Consider the following 22,754-nt stretch of genomic DNA (forward strand, 5'->3'; position numbering starts at 1 on the left):
ATGCCAATGGCCAAATTCACAGGCAGGTGCTCTAACTTGTTAAGGAGGAGGGTTCCTCCGTCACGGAGCCGCGTCTCCACATGCTTTCCAAACTCCTACTGACACGGACCAGTCATATGGCACCAGAGGGAACGCGCGGGAACCTGAGCGCAAACGTGCATGTCTCTGGGCTGTGGGAGCGTCCTCGCTGGGACCCGGCATCCTCCCCACAGCCCTTGCTCCTTCCTCTCTCCCTCTCTGTATCTCTGCGTCTCTCTCTCCCTCTCCATGTCTCTGTCTCTCCCCTGGTGTCCTGTGTCCTACAGTTGAGAACATTTTCTCAGGTGACTTTTTATCCAGATCTATCCAAAGTTCATGACCCAGCTGCCCGCCACCGCTGCCTTTCTGGACGTGTTCCCCCCCAGCTGGCTTCCCCATTGCCTACCCGCCCCTCCTGCGCCGCACCCAGGGCCAGGGGGGCTGTTTACAGGGCAGAGGGGGGGCCCTGGCCCACATTGCCCCACGTGGCCCCTTCTCTCCTATTAACTGTGAGGCAATTCATGGGCTGCCTTGGGCTTGTTCATCCTAAAACTCAGAATGAACTGGGTGACAGATATTTCTGCGTTTCAGCTGCGGCTTGGGGAGGCCTGCCTGGAGCTGACTATGGAGATCAACCCAACCAGCCTCTTTGGGATCAGGGCGGGAGCACAGTGAGGCTGAGACTTTCCCGGTGGGGACAGTGCTCTGGGACGGTCCCGCCCCACCAGCACCAGTTGTGCTTCCGCAGCACCTCACCCCAGCCCCAGCGGCCGACAGGGCTCCTCCGGGCAGTGGCCTTGGCTGTGCCATCCTCGGCAGGTCCCTTGCCAGCCTCAGTTTCCTTGTCTGTAAAGTGGGAATGACAGCAGTATATTCCTCACAGTTTGGGAAAGGAGAAGATGAGACGCTGAGCCAGCACCTCGCACGCGGTCAGTGGGTGGTGTCAGCACACGTCCGATGTGCACTCGCTGTTCTCAGGGTAACATGGTTTTCAAGAGGGAGACAGGCCCACTCGGCATCAGGGGGTGCCATGAGTGCTCCCTAGAGAGTGTCTCTATTGAGATAGGATCCCCACACTCTGTTTCCATAAAGCCTAGCAGGCTTTGTTCGGGAGATAGGAGACAAGGCTGACTATAGAGGCGGATCAAGGCTGGGACAAAGGGAGGCTCAGGGGCCTCAAGGACCCGAGGAGGCCCCCGGCCAGCCTGCAGAGCTGGGGCCTTTCACCTGCAAAATAAAGACTGTAGTATCTACTTCAAGGCCTGTTTTGGGGAGCAGAGGAATTGCTTCGTGTGCATGTGGGCGAAGCCCCTGTTGTGTGCCTGCATACCACACAAACCATTGCCAATCTGCCAGTAGTCCTGAAAGGCCAGAGCTATGGTCTCCACTCTAAAGCCAAGGAAATGGGTACACAGAGAGAATGAACCTGCCCAAGGTCACAGATGCAGGAAACGGGGCATTGACCCAGGCCTGCCTGGCACAGGGCTGCCCTGTGAGAGCAGAACTCTTTGGTATTAGCCTCAGACCTTCAGAGACAGCTGTCAGGTCCCCAAGAAAATACTCAAGACACTTCTCACCTACCATCCTAGAATGGGGTTAGGATCCTTCCAGGTCATGATTGCCCTTCCCCAAGTATCCCGTCCCTGTCAACCTGCTTGAAAGGGGATCGAATACAACAAGGTGTATCACCTCCGCCACCCAGATGCTTAACCTCTGGTGATATATCCCAAATGCGGCAGGTTGGACTGGGGAAGGACCCAAGGAATGCAGGCTAGGCCCCTCTTCTGTGGTGGTCTTTGGAGCCCCTGAAATAGCAGTCCTTGAAGAAAGGAAGGGATCTGGGTACATGGTAGGTGCTCAGCAAGTGACTGCTACAGGCTGAGGGAGAGGAAATGGTCCAAGCAAGCTGTGTGACCTAGGGCAAGTTACTCAACCTCTCTGTGCCTTAGTCTTCCTTTCTGTGAGATAGGGGTGGACTTGTCTCATGAGGCTGTGGTGAGGATTAGACCAGACAGCATAAAAGGGACCCCTAGCACACCATGGGTACCCCGTATGCAGCTGGCCTTTTAAGAGCACCCGTGGTGTGCCATTGCCCTGCTTTCTCCACTTGCCAAGGCTGGGGCCACGTGATGAACAGGAGGTGAGCACGAGGCAGGGGGGTCTCCCCATCCTGCTACGGTGACCCCTTATGGTGGCCTGTTACCTTTCCTTGGATGGCTGGTTGCACTTGGAAAAACCAGCCTGTGGCCCAGCTTTGCAGAGTTAGGTGTCCATGGCTCAGGTCCCTGGCACGGTGACCTCAGTATCTGCGGACAGACCCCTCCCACACCGTGAGGCTGGCCTGGGTGTCTGTGGGTCAGACCCCCGGTGTGGTGATGCCAACAGAGGCAAGAGAAGCACCCTGCATCCAGCTGACCCCTGTCATTTGGTGGAACAGAAGCAAGGGCCATGGAAGGCCATAGAAGGGCCCGGGTGGCCGCTGGGGGGCCCAGGCAGCCGCTAGGTGGCCTGGGCTCCTGACACGACTGTGCCCATTTCCTTGTCCACTGAGAGGAACCGTGGGGGGTGACCTCCACCTGTGCCATCCACGAGCCGCAGACAGTGTGTGACCCTTGTGGGGACCCTGGGGACACCACCACCAGGAACACAGGCCTGTAGACGGCTGGGCACAGTGCTGGCTGGGACTCTGGGAGAGTGCAGGAGAGCTGTCACTGGGCCCGCAAGCGGGGAGCCCTGAGGCCCCGGGGGGAAGTGGTTCCCACTGTGGCGCTGGCCGGGCTAAGGGGATTTCCCTTCCCTCTTCCTCCCTCCCTAGCGTCTTTGGCCACATCAGCTTCCGCTCCGACTGGGAGCTGGTGAAGGTGGACTTCCGGCCCTCATTCTCCAGGCAGTGCAGTGAGGAGGACTATGGCTCCTGGGACCTGACCGACCTGAAGGTGGGCCGGGGCCCGGGCTGGGGCAGGAGGTGGCCTCCTCTGCCCGTGCACCTCCCGTCCTGTGTGGCACTGGGAGCCTCACCTCCAAGAGGCCCCCAGAACCCCAGCAGCCCTGAGATACACAGTCCTTTGGCTGGATTTTCTGGCCCTCTCTTGGTGCCTCTGTCGCTCTGAGTGTTCAGGGACACGGGGCCACAGGCTGTGACCCCACTGCGCAGTCCAGCGTGCTTGGGGTCCGGGGCTTGGGACATGGTGGGTGGGTAGCACGGGGCCTGTGTCATAGATTACCAAACACCCTGGCGGGGGCGGGGGGACGGTCTGGGGCATCCCCACCCCGTAAGCTCAAACACATAGATGTTCTAGAACCAAAGGTAGACTGGTCACACTAAGTGAAATAGGTAAGGGCTGGAGCGGCAGCAGCACAGTGACCCCTCAGGCCCAGGGGACAAGTGTACACAGTGGGTGCTAAATGGATGCTTATGGGTCAGGATGGAAGAGAGGCTGCCCCCGCTTGACCTCAGGCACACCACTTCTGCTCTGGCCCTGTTTCCCCATCTGGGAAAGGAAACTCACCCCTGTCCCCCATGGCTGCCTGGATGTTGAGACTCAGCTGTTTTCTGGGGACGGGCATGAACAGCAGTCCAAGCCACCGGAGGGCAATGGCCCTTCTCGGCCGGTCCTCACCCTGCGTTCCCATGGCAGGGCGACCGCTGCATCATGGGCCAGCAGAGAAGTTTCCGGAAGAGAAAGTCCACGTCCTGGTGCATCAAGGGGCGGAGCTTCACATCAGCACTGGAGTCCCGGGTGTGCAGGTGCCGGGAGTCGGACTTCCTCTGGTGAGGAACGCGCCAGTGGCTGGGCTCTCCTGCGCCCTGAGCAGCTTCACCACCTGGTAGCTGCGGGTCTGAAACTCAGTCCTCCCGCCACCTTACTCTGTGCCTTAGAGCCAGGTGGGAAACCCAGCTGTGTTCCCGGGAGGAGCACGGGGAACTCAAGGGTGTGTGGCCCCCACCCACCACAGTGACCTGCTCACAGCGGGAAGGGCCCTAGGAACCCGGGAGGGGTCCCCGGGTGCAAGCGGTGCCCACCCAGCCCTTCTGCGAGTTCCAGAGCCTGGTTCATGAAGACTCTGGCTGCCTGCCTCCCTGGCCACCCTCAACCCTTGCTCTCCTGCTCCCCCTCATGTGTCCAACACCTCCACCTGTACCTCCCTTACCGGCATTGATGGGGCTCCTTGTGCAGTGCTCCTCCCTTGTCTTCCCCTGGCTGTCCACTGTGCTTCCTTTGAGATTCAGTGCACCTCCTCCAGGCAGCCCTCCAGGACACCCAGGCTGGGCTCAGTGCTCTCCTGGATGTTCCTAGAACCCCCTCTGCAATGCTTCTTACCTGTAATGTAACCCTAATTTCCAGACTGGGTAGGGCTGTGTGTCCCCACAAATGGTTGTATTGCAGACCCTTGTGGTGCGGACCCCCGCCCGCCCCTGATTGCTCCCATCCCCACCCAAGCCTGTCTCCTGAACCCTTCTCTCTTGCAGCGACTATGGATTTGAGCGCTCCCCCTCCTCGGAGTCTGAGGCCAACAAGTGCTTTGCCAGCTTCTGGTTTAATCCCCTGTCCCCACCAGACGACTGTGTCCTGGGCCAGACCTACAGCAGCAGCCTCGGGTGAGTGTGGCACGGCTTCCTCGCGGTGCTGCAGGGGCAGAGCTGCGGGAAGAGAGATCAGCTGAGGCTGCCCTATTGGCTGGGCCCCGGGTCACCCTGGGCACTGGCCCTGCAGGGGCTCTATCTGCACCCACATGGGGCAGCATCAGGGACAGAAGGTGCTTTGAGATGGCTCTGAACAGAGAACAAAAGCGTCGGGTACATGAAGCTGTGAGCCTGTGGCTTCAGGAGGTCCCGAGGCGCTCTACTTTAAGGTCTCTGTTTCACTTTGAGGCAGTTTTGGGAGGGAAGAAAATGTCAGTGGACTTATTGCAAAATCCCCGTTACCTCCCCTGGGGAAGGAGCAGGGGCAGAACTTGAGGAAGCAGGATCAGATGTTGTAGGTTTTGGCCTTTGCAATGTAAGTTCTACCCTCCATCGATTCATCCATCCATCTTCCTTCCATCCATCATTCACCCATCATCCCTCCCTCCCTCCATCCATCCTTCTGTCATTTGCCCATCATCTATCAATCCATCTATTCAACATTCCATCCATCATCCATCCATTCATCATTCCCCCCTCATCCCTCCCTCCCTCCATCCATCCTTCTGTCATTTGCCCATCATCTATCAATCCATCTATTCAACATTCCATCCATCATCCATCCATTCATCATTCACCCATCATCCCTCCCTCCCTCCCTTCTTCCTTCCATCCATCCATCCATCCATTCTTTTGTCATTCACCCATCTCTATCCATCCATCCATCCATCCATCCATCCCACATTCCATCCATTATTAACTTATCATCCATCCATCCATTTGTCATTCCCCCCTCATCCCTCCCTCCCTCCATCCATCCTTCTGTCATTTGCCCATCATCTATCAATCCATCTATTCAACATTCCATCCATCATCTATCCATTCATCATTCACCCATCATCCCTCCCTCCCTCCCTTCTTCCTTCCATCCATCCATCCATTCTTTTGTCATTCACCCATCTCTATCCATCCATCCATCCATCCATTCCACATTCCATCCATTATTAACTTATCATCCATCCATCCATTTGTCATTCCCCCCTCATCCCTCCCTCCATCCATCCATCCGTCTGTCATTCACCCATAATCTATCCATTCATCTATCCATCCATCCTTCCATCATTCACCCATCATCCCTCCCTCCATCCATCCATCCTTCTGTCATTTGCCCATCATCTATCAATCCATCTATTCAACATTCCATCCATCATCCAACCATCCATCATTCACCCATGATCCCTCCCTCCCTGCCTTCTTCCTTCCATCCATCCATCCATCCATCCATTCTTCTGTCATTCACCCATCATCTATCATCCATCCATCCATCCATCCCACATTCCATCCATTATTAACTTATCATCCATCCATCCATTTGTCATTCACCCCTCATCCCTCCCTCCCTCCTTCCTTCCATCCATCCATCCATCCATCCATTCTTCTGTCATTCACCCATCATCCATCCATCCATCCATCCATCCTTCCATCATTCACCCATCATCCCTCCCTTCATGCTTCCCTCCCTCCCTCCTTTTTCCTTCCATCCATCATTCACCCATTACCCATCCATCCATCATCCATCCATTCCCCTTCCATCAATCCATCCATCCGTCTCTCTTCCATCCATCATTCACCCACCATCCATCCAGTCAGCAGCCACAGCCGCCTCTCTTGTGCACCCACTAGGGCTCGGCAAGCAGGGACTCTTGTCAGAAGTATCAGAGACGGGGCCCACATCACAGATGAAGGATTGTGTGTCATACCATGTGACATTCTGGGCATCAAGGCGCCGGGGGCGGAGGGAGGTAGCTCCTAGACTCTATTTTCTTCTGAATTAATCCAATGTGTTTGTGTGATAAACCCCTGAAAGTGTGTCTTAGTGGTTGAGTTCTGGGCGCAGGAAGGGGTACCAGGCTCAGGGAGGGGGGCAGAGCCAGGCTCTTGGGTTGTGATACTAGTTTTATGGACCCAGGGTCCTAGTGTAGCCCCAGGGAGCTTCACAATCAGCAAGTCAAGTGATGCCACTCTAGGCATGGTTCACCCGGGGTCTTCTAACTGGCCCCCAACCCCTGTCCAGCCTCCTCCCAGTCCTGTTCTCTACTCTGACTCCAGCCGCCCTTCCCAGGACCTTTGCCCATGCCAGTCCTGCTGCCTGGGTGCCCTTCCCTCTCTTGCTCGCCCTTCTGACTTCTGCTGAAAGCTGCTCTCTTGGGGACCAGTTCCCAGAGCTCATGGGTGGTGATTTTACCTTGAGGGAGGTAGTAGAGCGCAGTCTGCCACTCCCACTGGGCGGTCCCCCAGGCAAGGGCAGGGGCTATATGGTCCACCCACCCCCCAGCAAATATGCTATATGAAGGAGGCACTGGGTCAAGTGTCCTCTAACCAGATGGTGGGAGAGGGAGCCCCAAGGGGGTGCGGCAGCGTCAAGGCCACAGCCGAGCCCCGGCCTCTCTTGGGTGCACTTCTCGACAAGACCCCAGCATCCGGACTGTGCCCAGTCACACCCTCGGCTGCAATGACAACAGGTGTCGAGGTTGTCACAAGTCCTGTGGCCACACAGGGAATCGGCCAGCGCCAGAGCCGACCCTGCCCTTGCTGACTGCCCCCCCCCCGCCACGCCTGGCCTCTCAGCTGCGACACAGGGCAGTGATGGCCCTCGATGGGGCCAAGAGGAGGCCAGGAGGCCAGAGGAAGCCACCAGTGGGAGCCACACCTCGCCACTAGTGAGGCCCCGCCAGGCCGCAGGGCCCATGCCCTCCCTCCACCATTCCACCACGGGTGTAGACCCTGACCCTCCCTGTGGCCACAGGTATCGGAAGGTGGTGTCCAATGTGTGCGAGGGCGGTGTGGACCCCCGGCAGAGCCCCGCGCAGCTGCAGTGTCCCCTCATGAGGCCCCGGGGCCTGCAGGTCAGCATCCGCGGCGAGGCAGTGGCCGTGCGGCCTGGAGAGGACGTCCTGTTTGTGGTGCGGCAGGAGCAGGTGAGCGCGGCTTGCTGTCTCCCTGGGGCCACTCCCACTGGACAAGCAGGGGAGGTGTGGGGCGGGGAAGGGTGTGTCTCTTCCGCCTATGGGTGCTTTGGAGCAGAATCTTCTAGGCGGACCTTTTCCGAGCTGAGGGGGTAAGAGGGGGCTGGAAGCCCCTCCCCAGGCCCCAGGCAGTAGGGAGAGGACGGAAACCAGACCACAGAGGACTGTGAAATATGTGGGGTCACTGGGCCACCAGTGCACATGGCGGGGACCCTTCTGTGCACGGCAGACTGTTTACTGGACTCTGAGGCTTCCGAGATGTACTCATTCCTGTGGGCGGCAATTTGTTAAACCTCTAATTATATTGATTTAATTAATCTGGAATCTTAAGAAAAGCAGAAAATTTAAAAAGCAAAACAAAACTATTAGTTATAATCCCAGAACCAAAGATAAATCCTGTAGGTAGATGAGATTGTATGGATTTAATTCTGTGTCATCTATATGAATATGTAAATTCCCTCGCTATGTTCTCTCTTTTCCTCTCTAGTATAAGTGTTACATATTCTTCTGCCTTAAAAAAGAATTTATACTCATGGTAGAACATTGGAAAAACACCCAAAATGTCAAGAATATAAATATCCCCCAAAACCCTGTCCCCCCCGCCAAGGTAACAACTGCGAGGTTTTGTATTTTCTTCTAGTCTCTTAAAATTAATATACAGCATGCTTATTTTTCTGATTATAAAAGCAGCAAACTCCCTGTAGAGCATCCAAAAACAGAAATGAGAAAAACTTGCCAAGAGGCAGGAAATTCAAAGCGACAGAATCTGACAGAGGAGACGCCATTCCCACCCCCAGGGAGATCTGCCCCCGGACCGCTGTCCGCACGCGCGGCTCTGCTGGGCACTCGGATCTTTGGTTAACAAATACACTGAATGAAGCGAGTTCAGTTTTATAACTCCGTGTGTGTGGTTTAGCACATGTCCTTCCAACTATGGTGCCCAGGTGATGACAGAAGTCTCTGGTGTCTCGTGTGTGCAGATGGGGAAACTGAGGTCAGAGGGCACAGAGCTGTATGTGTGAGAGCTCATGTGCCGTGCTGGGGAAACCCCAGCTCACAGAGGTACAGTGACTCCCTCGAGGCCATGCAGTATCAGGTGACAGAGCTCCACGTGGACAGCACCTGGTCTGTGGTCCCCAGACTTGGGCCAGGCCCGGGGCAGGTCCCAGATCCACCTGCTTCCAAGCCCTGTGCTGATGAGTCTGGTCCTGAGATTCATGCTCAGGGCCTCGGGGGTGGCCCCAGGGTGGGGGTCGGGCATCTGTCACAGCAGCATCTTGATGTGGCGGGAGGACAACGCCCCCTCCCCGGGTGGGACCCCTGGACCCTCAGAGTGGACCCACCAACTGCCCAAGTTGTAGCACAGACTTCCAGGAAAAATGGCTGTTTGCTGCCCCCTAGAGCCTTCCATCTGGGCAATGTGGTCATGTTGGCTGATTCCCCGGCCAGAGCCAGGCCAGGCCAGGCTGATCAGTCCCGCCGCCCCGTGGTCCCCAGCCTTGCTGCATGGGGTTGCTGGTGTGACCGAAAGGTGTCCTTGCAAGAGAGGTCTTCCGGCGCACTCCCCTATGTGGAGGGGCCACTGACTTCCTCCTGGAGGCGGTGGGGAAGTGTGGGAGCTTGGTGGGGGTGGACGTGTACTCATACCTGCTCACACACACTCAGTTCTCACACACCGACCACAGGAACTTGCACATGCCTTCCCCACGTGTTCACACAGTCGTAGCCAGTCACACAGACACTTCTTCACGCTGACACACAAGTCCCACCCACCTGCCCTCCTGCACAGGCCAAGCTGCCTGCAGAACTAGCTGGGTCTGGGGCCGGGGCCAAGTTCTGTGAGCATCGGAGACTTAGAAGTAGGAGTTGATAGAGATCCCAGAAATAGAAGCAGGAGTGGAAGTGTCCCAGGGGAGGGAGGACGGTCCTCAGTAAACAGACCGCCAGCAAAAACGAGCCTCAGCTGGAACCTGACGCCTGATACATCGTCTCAGGATGGACCACGGAGGTCAACAGAATGTGAAAAACTAGCCGTCCTTTGGGAAAAAGATAGAAAATATGCAGATCCAGGGCCGGGCCAAGGGTTCGTAGAGTGGATGCCAAAAGCATCATCCGTAAAGGAAATTTAGTGAATCAGACTTTGAGTGAGACACCCGTGTGCTGAGGAGAGCCCCGTAGAGAAGGTGGAAAGGGAGCTATGGAGGAAATACGTGCCCGGCACGCATCCAGCCAACGCTGGGAACTAGAACACGGAGAAGTGGGAAGAAAACAACGCTCCGGTTAGGACACGGGTCAAGGACATGGAGGGACAGTTCATTGCAGATGAGGAGCAGGTGACCGGGGAGCCCCCAAATGTCGTTCAGCTTCACTGGCCGTTAGGGGAGTGTGACTCTAACCCCGATGACAGGTCCCTGCAGGTCTAGGAGAGTGGCCCAAGTAAGACACAGCGACACCACCAAGCACTGGCGAGGGTGTGGAGAAGCCCAGCTCCTCGTACCCGGCGGCTGGGAGCAGAGGAGGGGACCACCACACTGGAAAACCCGGGGGCAGTTTCTTAGAAAAGTGAACACACGACCACACTATGACAGCACGTGTGCTCCTGGGCGTGTGTCTCAGAGAAATGAAGGCCTGTGTCCACGCAGGACACTGCACGTGAATGTTGCTGGCAGCTTTCTGGCTAGAGAGCCAGAACATGGGAACACCCCGATGTCCTCTGAGGGGCATCTGCCTGAACAGTGGCAGTGGCCGCTGCGTGGGACACGACTCTGCGGTGAGAAGGAGCAGATTACAGACACATCATGACCCGGGTGGGGCTCCAGAGAATTAAACTGAAGGAGAAAGAGGCAATCCCAGAGAGTCCATGCTGTCGGATTCCGTTTATGGGATGTTCTCGAGATGACAGCATTACAGAAATGGAGGACAGGGGAGTCGGGGGCATGACGGCGGGGGCTGGCGGTGGCTCAGTGGCTCTGCACCCTGACATTCTGGTTTTGATGGGCGTTTGCTCCGGGCGTGCGGTACGGGGCACACGGGCTGTCTTGGTTCCTACAAACTACATGGAAACTGGCAGTTGTCTCAGGACAAGATGTCCACATCTCCTTGACGTGCATAAGATGCAGCAGTGTGTGGGACGGGGTTATGGGGATGGGTCTCCTTGTCTATGGCCGGGGCTGCTGGACTCCGTTCTGATCGTGGGCAAAAATGACAAGTTATTTTAAGGAAGTAAAATGTTTAAATCGTTCAGCGGGCACCCGTCAGTGGCCTGCAGGCAGGAACGTGGGGTCCCGAGGCACACAGTGACGCCCTCTGCACCTGGGAGCCACGGGGCTTCCCAGGTACGTCTGGCTTGCAGGTGGTGGGCACCAAGCCCCTGCCTGCCCCCCCAGAGTAAGGCAGGCTTGAGACCCCACTCCCCTGGTCCCCGTGAGCCTGTGTGTCCACAGGAGCCCTGGACGGTGAGCCGATCTGCCCGTGGTTCTTGCCCAGCACATGGGAACAATCAGATGGCACATAAGCTGTTGTCCCAAGTGACGTGTGCTGCAGGCACAAAACCCCATGGGCTTCTCTCCCAGTTTCAAAGGCTGGATGCCCGAAATCAAGGCATAGGCAGAGCTGGGCTCCCACTGGAGCCTCTGGGGAGGGATTCTTCTTTGTCTCATCGGTTTCTGGGGTGCTGGTGTCCCTGGCTGTGGCTCTGTCTCCACACGGTCTCTGCCCCGTCATCATGTGGCCATCTCATCTGTGTCCCAAGCCCCCACCTCTGCTTGTAAAGACGTGGCCACTGGCTGGGGGCCCGTCTTACTTCGGCGTGACCTCATCTTAACTAATTGCTTCTACAAAGACCCTATTTCCGAATAAGGTCCCATTCTGAGCTCCCCGGGGGATGTGGATTTGGGAGCACAGACCCTGTCCAACCAGCCACCGTATTTGTGGAACAAGTTGAGTGAATGTAATTTATGGGAAAGATTTCAAGGCTCCCCAGGCGTAGAATGAGGGGATCATAAGGAGTCAGCGTGAATCCTGTGTCACTCTGGGTCAGCAGGAGATGATTTTGGGGGTGTTCCTGCAGGGGTAGGATGGCAGGAAGGGGTGATGGGGCAGGGGAGGGGGCAGAGGGAAAGTGTGAGAACTCGTTCTTGACACCAAGTGGAGAAAGATACTGTTTCCTTTCCTTCCCTGAATGTCCTGCACCTCAGCCCATGCCAGGTTGCGGGTGTAGCTTCTGGGGCCCCCGGGGGCCCGCGCCCTTCGAGGGGAGGAGGGACAGGATGGAGAGTATGCAAGCTCCTGCTGACCCCTTGGCTGTGCCATCCTTCCTGAGTGGTCTCATGGGATTTCCTGCAGGGTGACATCCTGACCACCAAGTACCAGGTGGACCTGGGGGATGGCTTCAAGGCCGTGTACATGAACCTGACACTGACTGAGGACCCCATCCGGCACCGCTACGAGAGCCCCGGCGTCTACCGCGTGTCTGTCAGGGCAGAGAACGTGGCTGGGCATGACGAGGCCGTGCTCTTTGTCCAGGTCAACTGTAAGTCAGCAGCCTTTTTGAGGCCCAGAGTACCCCCTTCCCGGGGTAGAGAGAGAACCTGGGCCCCAGGAGCACGCAGGGAGTCCCCTGGGGCAGCAACAGGACCCCGGGCTGGTGAGCCCGTGGACGGGGAGCAGGCAGGCAGGCTCAAGTCCATGCCCTTGGCGGTGTGTGCGGTGGTAGGGTGGGGGTGAGGAGGGAGGAAGTGATGAAGGTGACCAAGAAGCCCCCTCTGAAATAGCCAGGGCCTCAGTGTCCCCTAACCCCGGGCTTTCCCGCAACCTGCAGCCCCCCTACAGGCCCTCCACCTTGACGTGGTTCCTGTGGTCGGCGTTGACCAGGAGGTGAACCTTACAGCTGTGCTGCTGCCCCTGAACCCCAAGCTCACTGTGTTCTACTGGTGGATCGGCCATAGCCTGCAGGTGCATGGACCCCCAGGGTGACCCCTGTTGAGAGCGGGGGGCCGGGGCAGAAGGACACGGGGTATGACTGTGGAGCTGACACGAGCACAGCCTGGCCTTTCTCCCGGAGCCACTGAGCGGGTCCGGCCATGTCTGCATCTGGCAGCTGCGGAAGAAGGCAGGCTGGCCCCTGCCTTTTCCTGGGGAAAGAGATGTGAACAAAGCAGGTGTCCTGAGCTGTGATGAGCATCACGGGAAGGGGATTGGGGGGTGCTGTGAGCGCCAGGGAAGATCGGCTCTTTCTAGTCTGGGTGTTGGGTGTGGTCAGGGAAGGCTTCATGGAGGAGGGGACCCTTGGGGCTGGACCGGATGTCAGAGGCCTTACCCAGAGCCCTAAATTGTGTCTGGAAGCAGTGGGGAGCCACAAACAATGGCCAGTTGGAGGCCTAGAAGGTCTCTGTGGGCAGGTCTGCCCATCCTTAGCCTGAGGTCCTCAAGACCCATAGAGGGCTGTCCTTCCCTCATTCAGAGGGCTGCTGCCCTGCGTTCCATGCAGAACGACCCAACAGTGGCTAAAGGCCCAGACGCAGAGGCCTGGGTTGGGGGAAGTGGTAGGCCCCAAGTCATGTTTCTCTGGAATGTGGAGGATTGAGGAAGGTGCTAGGCTCTGGATTCAAATCACAGCTCAGCTACTTCGAGCCCAGCAATTCGGGCAGGTCTGGAAGGAAGGGTACACTGGGACACTTGGTCCAGTCTGCATTGGCTTAGAGCTGGTGGCTGGGGGTGGGGGGTGGGGGCCCTCCCTGTGCCTCCCAATGCTGCCCACATGTTCTGACCAGAGCAGGGGAGTCTGAACATTCTCGGTGAGGTCCTAGGCAGTGGGGCAGCCGGCTGTCCTGTGTGGGGCTGCCCCCTGATCCCTGGGCCTGACCCCCACTCATGTCGCCTGCAGCCCTTGCTCTCCTTGGAGAACTCCGTGACCACACGGTTTGCAGACCCAGGGGACGTACGCGTGACGGTGCAGGCGGCCTGTGGAAGCTCAGTGCTGCAGGACTCCACGGTGGTCCGCGTGCTGGGTGAGCCCCCTCCTCGGGCGTGCTGTGCGTCTCGTCCCTTGTGGGGGCCCCAAGCTCAGGTGACGTAAGCCACAGATGCCCTGGAAATGAGGGGCAGCCGCAGGCTCAGGGAGGAGCCAGTGAACACTGCTCAGATGCTCCCCGGGCCTCCAGTTTCCCCCGTCTGTAAAATGAACACAGACACATCTCTGAGTCCCTGGCACTCATGGGCCTCACATAGCACAGATCAGGGGATGGCTGAGTGACCTGTCAAGGGTGATGCCTCCCAGGAGCCTGACCTCTTCTGCCACCTGTCACCTGAGCCCCCTAACTCAGCCTTTGTGGAGACTCAGTTCTGAATCTGCACCCCATTTTCTGTGCTCACTGGGGGTCCCTAGACCCTCAAGGGAGACATTTACCATAGGAAATTCATCCTAAGCATGGAAGAGACCCCACCCCTCACCCAGTGCACTGTGGCCCTCCTCAGCCCACCAATGAAACCTCATGTGGCTTTGAGAACAGCCTTGCCCATGGACAACAGCCATCAGTTAAATATTTAGCAGGCCTGCTCGTGGCTGTTCCTTCATTCACAAACACGTGAACAGAGGGTCCTGAGCCCAGAGCTCGGGAATAGCACCCCCCCTTCTGTGAGATGCTGAGTTCTGCTCATGAAGCACTTGTCCCTCGGGCCATTAATCCCAGCAAAGCCTCTCCCGTTTCCCAAGTGGGAAACCCAGGTTTCAGGAGGAACGTGGAGAGTATAGTGAGCCCCAAGTACCACCATTGGCAGGTAGCTCTGGAGTGGGCCTCTGAGCCAGGAACCCCGGGACATGTGCGGGAAAGGGAAGGTAGGGCCTCTGCCCTTGCAGGACTCTTATTCTGGTGGGGAGATCAGCCCAGTGAAGTCCGTGGATCCCTGGGAAATGGAAGCCCAATCTCATGGGGTATGTGTGCCCCTGAGAAAGAAAGGGCAGATCTCATGGTGCAGGCGCCCAGCCCTCCCTCCCCAGGGGGGCACCGTTCAGCAGTCATCGGTGCTGCAGTGATCACTCCTTGGTGCCGGTGAGGTGGGCCCTGCCTGGGCAGCTGCCAGCACAGGGAGGACTCTCATATTTCCAAAAGCGAGCTGCCATGTCTGACCCTGGGTGGTCCTAGGCTATCTGGGGCTGGCGGTTGCCGGGAAACAGAGCCCTGCTGCCCAGGGCTAACTGGCTCCCCATCTCTGCATCTCTTCAGACCAGTTCCAGGTGGTGGCTCTACACTTTTCCAAGGAGCTGGATGCCCACAATCCCAACACCCCTGAGTGGAGAGAGGACATCGGCCTGGTGGTGACGCGGCTGCTGTCCAAGGTGCCCCCTGCCCCCGCGGGTACCCAGGAGAAGTGGGGGGTGGGAAGGCAGGGCAGAGTGAGGGGGCTGGTCTTTCTTTCGCTGCGGGACCAAGGTATCTCTGTGAGCTCTGCCCACCCTGAGTCATCTCTGCTGCCAGAGGCCGAGGCTCTCTCTGGCCGTGATTCCCCTCAGTCTCTTAATAATGCTGGTAATACCATCCTGGGCACTGAAGAGTGAATAGGAGTTCGCTAGATGAAAGTGCACAGAGTGGGATTCTCAGGAGGCAGAGGGACCTCTGGAAGCTGAACTCCATGGGTTGAAGGATTTGTATAGTCAGGAGCCCTGATGTCTGGGATGACGTTAGCCAGAGAGGGGCCTGCTCACCTTTACTCCAGCCACGGTGTGAGGAATGGACTAGAGGGGGCAGGCCTGGCCCAGAGGAGGCTGGTGTTGGTGGGGGCAGGGCAGAGGGACTAGGAGAGCTGCAGGAGGGGAAACGTGGTGCTTCAGGGTCCAGGGGCTGTCCGCGTATGTGCAGGGGTCAGGAATTGCTCACAGGACAGATAGCTGGGACTTGGCCAGGCCAAGATGAGTGAGAGGGTATTCCTGGGGCCCCGGGACAAGGCAGGTGGCTCAGAGGGGCGCGTCTGTGTCCCCACAGGAGACCAGCGTCCCTGAGGAGCTCCTGGTGACGGTGGTAAAGCCAGGACTGCCTACCTTGGCCGACCTGCACGTGCTCCTGCCCCCTCCCAGGCCCACGAGGAAGAGGAGCCCCACCAGTGACAAGGTATCCCTGCGGCCATGGGTCCCAGGTTCTCTCTGCACTGCCCAGAGTTTGAGGCCTAGTGCTGGGGGTTTGGGGGAGAAGTCTCAGTGGCTCATCATCACGGAGAGGCCCATTTCTCGCAAGTCACTGCCCGACACAGGAGGCTGGCCCTCCTCCATGGGACCCAGATGGCCTTCAAGGTCACTTTTGGGGACTGGGGAGGCACAAGGGCACCCGGGGCCGGACTGCCCACAGGGAGACTTGCGCCATCTCCTTTCCCCTTCTGCTGGCTGGCGCTGGTCATCACGGCCCAGGCTGACAGGGAGAACCGTGGACTCCCATGGCGCGGGGCTCAGGACAGAGCAGAACTCAGCCTCCATCAAGTCTGCACACATCTTCACTGCATGTCTCAGCTCTGAGTAATAGCCCTCACCTGGAGGACCAGGCCAGGCATGGGGTGGAGACCCCAAGAGAAGCTGGAACTTCTTTACGTCCCCCGGGATGGCTGTCCCTCTTCCTGAAACCGACAGTACTCTAGGTCGCGTACAGAACCAGGACCCCTCCCACGCGGCTGAGCCTGCCGTCAGCTGCTCCCCGAAACCACAGGCAGAGTTAGCAGGCGGCACGGACATGGGAGCACACGGCTGTCCGTCCACATGCATGCACACAGGGAGGGTCGCAGCCAGGGTGGCCACATGTGCCTCCACAGGCCTTTTTGGGTGAGATGCGTCCCCGCATACCATGGGCTCTTACTCAGCCATGAAGAGGAGGGAGCTCTGACCCCTGTACCATCTGGACAAACCCCACAGAAGGGGTGCTGAGGGAGGGAAGCTGGTCACAGAGGCCACTTGCTGCGCCAGGGCGTGGATGGGAAATGTCCTTATTGGGCCAAGGCCTGGGGGCAGAAGGTGGAGGTGGTTGCTGGGGGTCAGGGGGCGGGGCTGCTGGCAGGCACTGGGTTTCTGGAAGGAAAGATGAAGATGTTCTGGAATCAGCGGTGATAGTTGCACAGATGCAAATAGACCAAAAAGGGTAGAATTGTGCACTTGAAGGAAGTACGTGTTATCTCAAAAACAAAAACAAAAACAACAAAACAAAAAGTCAGAAGCTCATCTACTCCCAGACTAGTCTGAGACGGATGCTCCAGGAGGCCTTCTGGAAGACAGAGCAAGGCCTGCGGCACCTCGGGGGCTGGGCAGGCGTGTCTCCTTCTTTTTTTTTTTTTAAAGATTTTATTTATTTATTTGATAGAGATCACAAGTAGACGGAGAGGCAGGCAGAGAGAGAGAGGGAAGCAGGCTCCCTGCTGAGCAGAGAGCCCGATGTGGGACTCGATCCCAGGACCCTGAGATCATGACCTGAGCCGAAGGCAGTGGCTTAACCCACTGAGCCACTCAGGCGCCCCGGCGTGTCCCCTTCTACAGCTTGGTGGGAGGTGCATCAGGAAGGTTGGAGGGGACACAGCTCCAAGGTTGCTCTTGTTGCCACCCTGCCACACCCAGGCTGCCTCCTGATTGACACATGACTGCCTGGGCCTGACCCCCAGCATTTCCTGAAGGGCATCTGCACTGGGACCTGGGGGTCCCTGCTGATGCAGTGTCTCTGGGGGTAGGACGGCAGACGATGGAGAGTGACTATACCCATTTCTCAGACAGGGAGCTGACTGCAGAAGCTCGGCACTGCTTGGGGAAGGCACAGCGGGGCTCGGGGACTCCCCTCGCTCTTGCCCGCCAAGTTGGTGGGCAGATGAACTAATTCTGCAGTAGTCAGGTGTGGGCGCTCAGGAGAGATTTGGAAGGAGACGGAGGAGGGGACAGACGGGCGCCCCCACCCTCGTTGTCCTGAGTGCTGAGAGTAATCCGCCGGCCCTGGGTCGGTGAAAAGTCACAGGGACTCGTCCCTGCCACGGATGACACGGCAGGCCCCTGGCCCTTGCTGGGTGCCAGGTACTGGGCACGGGGCTGGGGGTCTCCCACGAGGTGTTCCTTTGAAGCCTCACGTGGACCCCCGAAACAAAGAGGTGCTGGCGTTCCCCACAGCACAGAGCTGTGTGTCTTCCTAGATCCTTCAAATCTGGGCTATTTTGGCTTGTCCGGGCCCGGATGTGGACTTCTCTTTTCCAGGGAATGCCAGGTGTTAAAACGCTGTGCATGGAGGCTGAGTCTGGCCCCTGGGAATGTCCTGCCCAAGGCACCCGGGAGCGGGTGCTCAGGGACCACCAGCTCTTGGGAGGCCCCCTTCCCCAAGGCCTCAACATCTGCCTGTGTGGAGGAATGAGCCCTGAGCACCTACAAGGGCCGGTTGGTTCCCTTCTGAGCCCCGGGAAAGCTCCCTCTCGTGAGACGGCAAGCCAGCTGCCTCTCCCACCCCGTGGTCCAGCCACCCCTTGGGCTGGCTCTCCTTCACTGGTGGGGTCACTCCCTTGCCTGGGTCACCTGGCCTGTCCCCATCTTGCTCTCTTCTTGGTCCTCCTCTGAGAAACCTTCCGGACCACTGCCAGGCCTGGGGGCCCTCCTGGAGCACCACTGGTTTCCCCAGCTTTGCCACACTCTATGGTCCCGACCAAAATAAGAGGGTTTAGTCCTCTGCTGGGTCGCCTTTCTAACCCACTGTCAGCTTTTGGTGAAAGCTGGCTGGTGGGCGAGCATTCCCATGTTACAGATGAGGAGAGGTCACTCCAAGGAGGAGAGACCCTCCTTGAGACCCAAGGAGGCCAAGTGGCCCCCGACCCCTTGGCTCTGGAGAGTCAGAGCGGATGTTCGCCCAGCTCTCCGCTCCCTCCAGTGGGTTCCAGGGGACCCTCCTCACCCCCCTCCCTCCTGCTTTCAGAGACTCACCGCCATCCAGCAGGTGCTGAAGGCACAGAAGATCAGCTTCCTTCTGCGGGGCGGGGTCCGGGTCCTGGTGGCCATGAGGGACACGGACACAGGTAAGGGGCTCTCCCCTGCAGGGTAGGGTAGGCGTGCAGCTGGCTTCACAGGTGACACTTCCTGCAGGGACTGGGGACAGAGGGCCCCTCGGGCTGGGTGGTTGCCTCCAGTGACCACCGGGTCAGACCAAGGGACTTCCTCTCTGCGCAGAGGCGGCACAGAGCTCTGGCTTCCCTCACGCAGACATTTAGGTTTTGACCTTGGTCTCCTGCCCCCACCATGGGACTGTCCTCTCCAGTCACATGTGCAACCTTTCCTGTTTGGGGCAAGAATGTTTGCAGATGTTGAGGACTTTCCCTCCGCTCTGGAGACCTGGTGCCTGTTGGGAAACGTGATGGGCTCGCCACACATGAGTCAACTTGTGCACAGCGATGTTCTGTCTACCTTCTAGAAGGAAGGCCCGAGGCCCACGGGTACACGGTGGGAGTCCAGGGGGCCCCGGGGCTGAGGTTCCCCTGAGACCAGCCTGCATAGCTCAGCCACACCTGGAGAACCTGCCAGACTACCCCCTGTGTAGGAGCCCGGGGCTGGGGAGGGATGCCCCCGATCCCGACCACCAGCTGCTTCCCTTACAGGTTCTCAGAGGCTGGGAGGCGCTGGTGGCTACTGGGCAGTGGCGGTCCTCTTGGTCATCGGACTCTTCGCGGTGGGCGTGTTCATTCTCTACAAGTTCAAAAGGCAAGGCCTCCTGGCAGGCCGGGCGTGAGGTCAGGCCTTGGGCAGGGGCGGCAAGGGGCGGGGGCTTGAGACAGAATGGTCCCAGCCCCAGAAGCGGGTGGGAGACTGCTTTGGACCCCACAAGCATCTTCCAACCCCACCCTCCTCTCTGCCAGCATCCCGGCCTTATCTCCCCCAGGTCCACCCCGCCTTAGAGGAAGGCCCCTCGGAGAGTGGGATTTGTCACGGCTAGGAAGTGGTATCTGGTGCTGGATCCCTAGTGCTGAAGCTGGGGCCCTCGTCCTGACCCCAAAACAGCATCAGGTTCCAGCTGGTATGGACAGAGCCCAGAACTTTAACCACGGGTGTCCACTCTGGTGCTCACCCCAGGCTGGGCAGACCCCTTCCGGGACCCCCTGAATGGCCGGGTCTTCAGATGGATGAGAGATGCACCTGACCCTTCGAGAAGGGGCGTCCCTGCTCCCCACCCCACCCCACTCCCTTCTTACTACTTCACGCTGTCCCAACAGGTTCCCTCAGAGGCCGCTGGAGTGTGGCCTTGCTAAGTGGGACTTGTTTTAGAGCCTTGGTTTCTTGCCCGGTGGAGTTGGTGCACCAGGTCTCCCTGCAGTGTTAAGGGCAAGCATCCGGCCAGCCCCTCCCGTATCATGCAAGTGTGTTGGGGAGCCTGGCGTTCTGGATATTTGCAGAGACGAACAAGAAAGGAGAGACTCTCAGCCATATCTGCCCTGTCCGGGTCTCTGTCCCAGAGTACCCTTCCTTTAGTCTGCGTGCAAGGCCCCTCTAGACCGCGGGGACGGGCCAGCACCGTGCCCAGGGCCCAGCTCCTGGCCTGCCGCTGACAGGCTCCGCGGCTGTCCCTGCCCTGGGCCTCAGCTTCCCCATCTGTAAAAGGGGACTAAGAAGAAGGGGGTGGGAAAAGGGAAGGAGAAAAAGAACAGAAGGAAAGGGAGGAGGAGGAGAGGAGAGGAGGGAGGAGCAGAGGGGGGGGGGAGGAGGACAGGGAGGACGCTGAGTGGGCCCTGAAGGTGCCCCGGACAGGGGTGAGGGTGTCCGTGCTGGTCTGCTGCCTGGCATGGTGAGTGTTCTTAGTGAACTGATTGTGCTCCCTTGGGAGGGGAGGGTGTCACCATAGAAACAGCACAGCACAGATGGGGGTGAGTGTGCACCCCCAGAGTGCTGGGCGGTCACTGGCCTTGTAGCATCCCTGTGGGCGGGGCTCAGCCAAGGTCACAAACAGCCCCAGGGGCTCCGAGGCTCAAGGCCACTCAAGGCTCTCATCATCCCTCAGGGGCAGGGGTTTCCAGGGTACAGGAGCCGCAGCAGAGGGAAGTGAGTTCCGGAGGTGACGAGTCATCCCGTGCATGTTCCAGCCAGAGGTGACCTGTGACCCCTTTGGTCACCCTCAGCCGTCGGCGCCCTGCACTCCTGCAGGGCGGGCAGGGCCTGGCGAGCGGCGTCAGAGGAAGCCTGCTCCTTCTCGGCAACTGTGGGCTCTTTCTGGGTTTCAGACTACCTAGGCATCAGAAGCGGGGGAACCGGACCCCACGACCCCAAGCCCAGTCCCAGCACAGGCAGAGGAGGTTGTGCCCATGGTCTCTTCTCCCTCTGGTTCTGGAGGGACAGGAATTTGAGACCACACAGCCCCAGGACCTGGGCAGGACTCAGCAAGTCCCTCTCAGACCCGGGTGGGCATCCCGTCTGCCCCGGGAATCCCTGTCCCTCCGGGGACACTGCTCTCCCACAGATGCTGCATGATGGGGACTAAAGGACAGTGAAACACCCCCTCCCTGCAATATGACCTCAGTCCAGTCCCCGCGGGAGCCACACGATGCACACTTGTGCCCTGGGGCTGAGGGAAACCCCAGAGCTACAGGGGCTTGCAGGAGGGAGGGCTTCCTGGACGAGGTGGTCTGGAGCAGAGATGGGGCAGGAGAGCAGATCCAGGTGCGCTGTCTGCCCTGTGCACAGGAGTGGTCCGGGGCCTCGGCCCCGGGCAGCCTCCCCTGAGCCCGGCCTCCGCCCCGCAGGAAACGCCCCGGGAGGACCGTGTACGCCCAGATGCACAATGAAAAGGAGCAGGAAATGACGAGCCCCGTGAGCCATAGCCAGGCCGTCCAGAGCGCCATCCAGGGTGAGGAGTTTATAGATGATGATCTCGACTCGCAGACTCTAGGTAACGCCCGCCCTGAAAACCCCCTCCCCACCCTCCTGTGGGTCCCACCGACCGGCACTGGGCAGCTGAGGGCGAGGACGAAGCCCAGGCAGACGGTGGCGCTGTGTCCCCTCCGTCCGATGGGGGAATGACCGGAGCTTCGATCGGGGCCTGGGGACACGTGGCCCCGGAGCACCCCGTCCAGCTAACCCCACCCCGGGGAAGGCGTCTTGGTCACTGGAAGCGATGACTGTGTGAACGCGTGTCCACCACCCTGACATGGTGCCCTGTTACCGTGGTCTGCCTGCGTGTCCCGGCGCCTCTCCACCACATATCTCTTGAGGTGGCACTGACTGGCTTGAGTCCCCTCTGGGCTTCCAGGCTCAGCCCGGGCCATTGGCTCAGTGGTCAGCAGTGTCACCTGCGGGGTTGACCCTGCAAACATCTGCTGTGGCCTCTCCATGTGGCTTGGACTCCACACAGAGTAACGGCCATGTCCTCGGGGCCCCTAGAGAGTCAGCCAGCTAGGTGCTAGCCATGTCACCCTCCATGACCGTCACCACTGTCACTTGTGTCATGCTACATGGGTGGAGGTGACCACAGAGTCTGTCCCTCTTCAGGAGAGGGGACACAGTCTGCACCTGCAGCCAGGAGGGCCCAGGCCACACTGTATAAGGAACACAACACGTCCCCAGACGGGGAACTGAGGCTCTGGGAGTTTCCTGGACCTCCAAGGTCTCTTGGAGCTTGTGCTGACGGGGCCATGGCTCTGCTCAGCTTCGGGGTTGGGGGGTGGGTGCGGTGAGCATCTCGTGGATTGTCCCACGTTGGCCAGCCTGGGAGTCAGGCTCCTTTCCAGAGGCGAGGACACCCCGGTGCAGGGTGATAAGGTTGCCCCACTGGTGTGGAGGGACTGGGATCCCTGAGCCCATGTGCTTCCTTGGGCCCTCCCAGTTCCCATTAGTGCCCCATGGCACAACGGTCCTCATCTCCCACATCTGCCAGGCCGGTCGTACTCCCCGGGGTGGTGCCTCTGTTCCCTCTTGGGACATGGCAGCCACTCTGATGTCCTGAGCGTGGGCTGCATGCTGGTCCCTGGGCTGACGGGCTGCCAGGAGCCAGGTCACTGGACAGATGAGAAACCCGAGGTTCAGAGTGGTCACGCAGCCTGCCACCTCCCTTAGCTGATCAGAGCCGGGTTCAAGCCCATCTCTGCAGCTCCAAAGCCTGTGCCCTCCC

At 58.8% G+C, this 22,754-nt stretch overlaps 1 protein-coding gene across 3 annotated transcripts in view; it reads left to right on the forward strand.

The window, feature by feature from the left end:
• The window catches only part of SORCS2 (sortilin related VPS10 domain containing receptor 2), a 423,267-nt gene that overhangs the window by 397,031 nt on the left and 3,482 nt on the right, over positions 1 to 22,754 (forward strand). For 2 of the 3 annotated variants that reach the window (XM_082727495.1, XM_082727497.1), the window contains exons 15-26: positions 2,834 to 2,954; positions 3,657 to 3,790; positions 4,490 to 4,618; positions 7,449 to 7,620; positions 12,013 to 12,199; positions 12,488 to 12,621; positions 13,553 to 13,676; positions 14,892 to 15,004; positions 15,648 to 15,773; positions 18,582 to 18,681; positions 19,258 to 19,360; positions 21,391 to 21,536. In XM_082727495.1, coding sequence (XP_082583621.1) covers positions 2,834 to 2,954; positions 3,657 to 3,790; positions 4,490 to 4,618; positions 7,449 to 7,620; positions 12,013 to 12,199; positions 12,488 to 12,621; positions 13,553 to 13,676; positions 14,892 to 15,004; positions 15,648 to 15,773; positions 18,582 to 18,681; positions 19,258 to 19,360; positions 21,391 to 21,536 — 1,589 coding nt within the window. The remainder of the gene's footprint in view (positions 1 to 2,833; positions 2,955 to 3,656; positions 3,791 to 4,489; positions 4,619 to 7,448; positions 7,621 to 12,012; positions 12,200 to 12,487; positions 12,622 to 13,552; positions 13,677 to 14,891; positions 15,005 to 15,647; positions 15,774 to 18,581; positions 18,682 to 19,257; positions 19,361 to 21,390; positions 21,537 to 22,754) is intronic. The other variant, XM_082727496.1, reaches the window with a different exon arrangement.

The sequence above is a fragment of the Mustela nivalis genome (genome assembly GCF_964662115.1).
Source record: "Mustela nivalis genome assembly, chromosome: 4".
Taxonomy (NCBI): Eukaryota; Metazoa; Chordata; class Mammalia; order Carnivora; family Mustelidae; genus Mustela; species Mustela nivalis.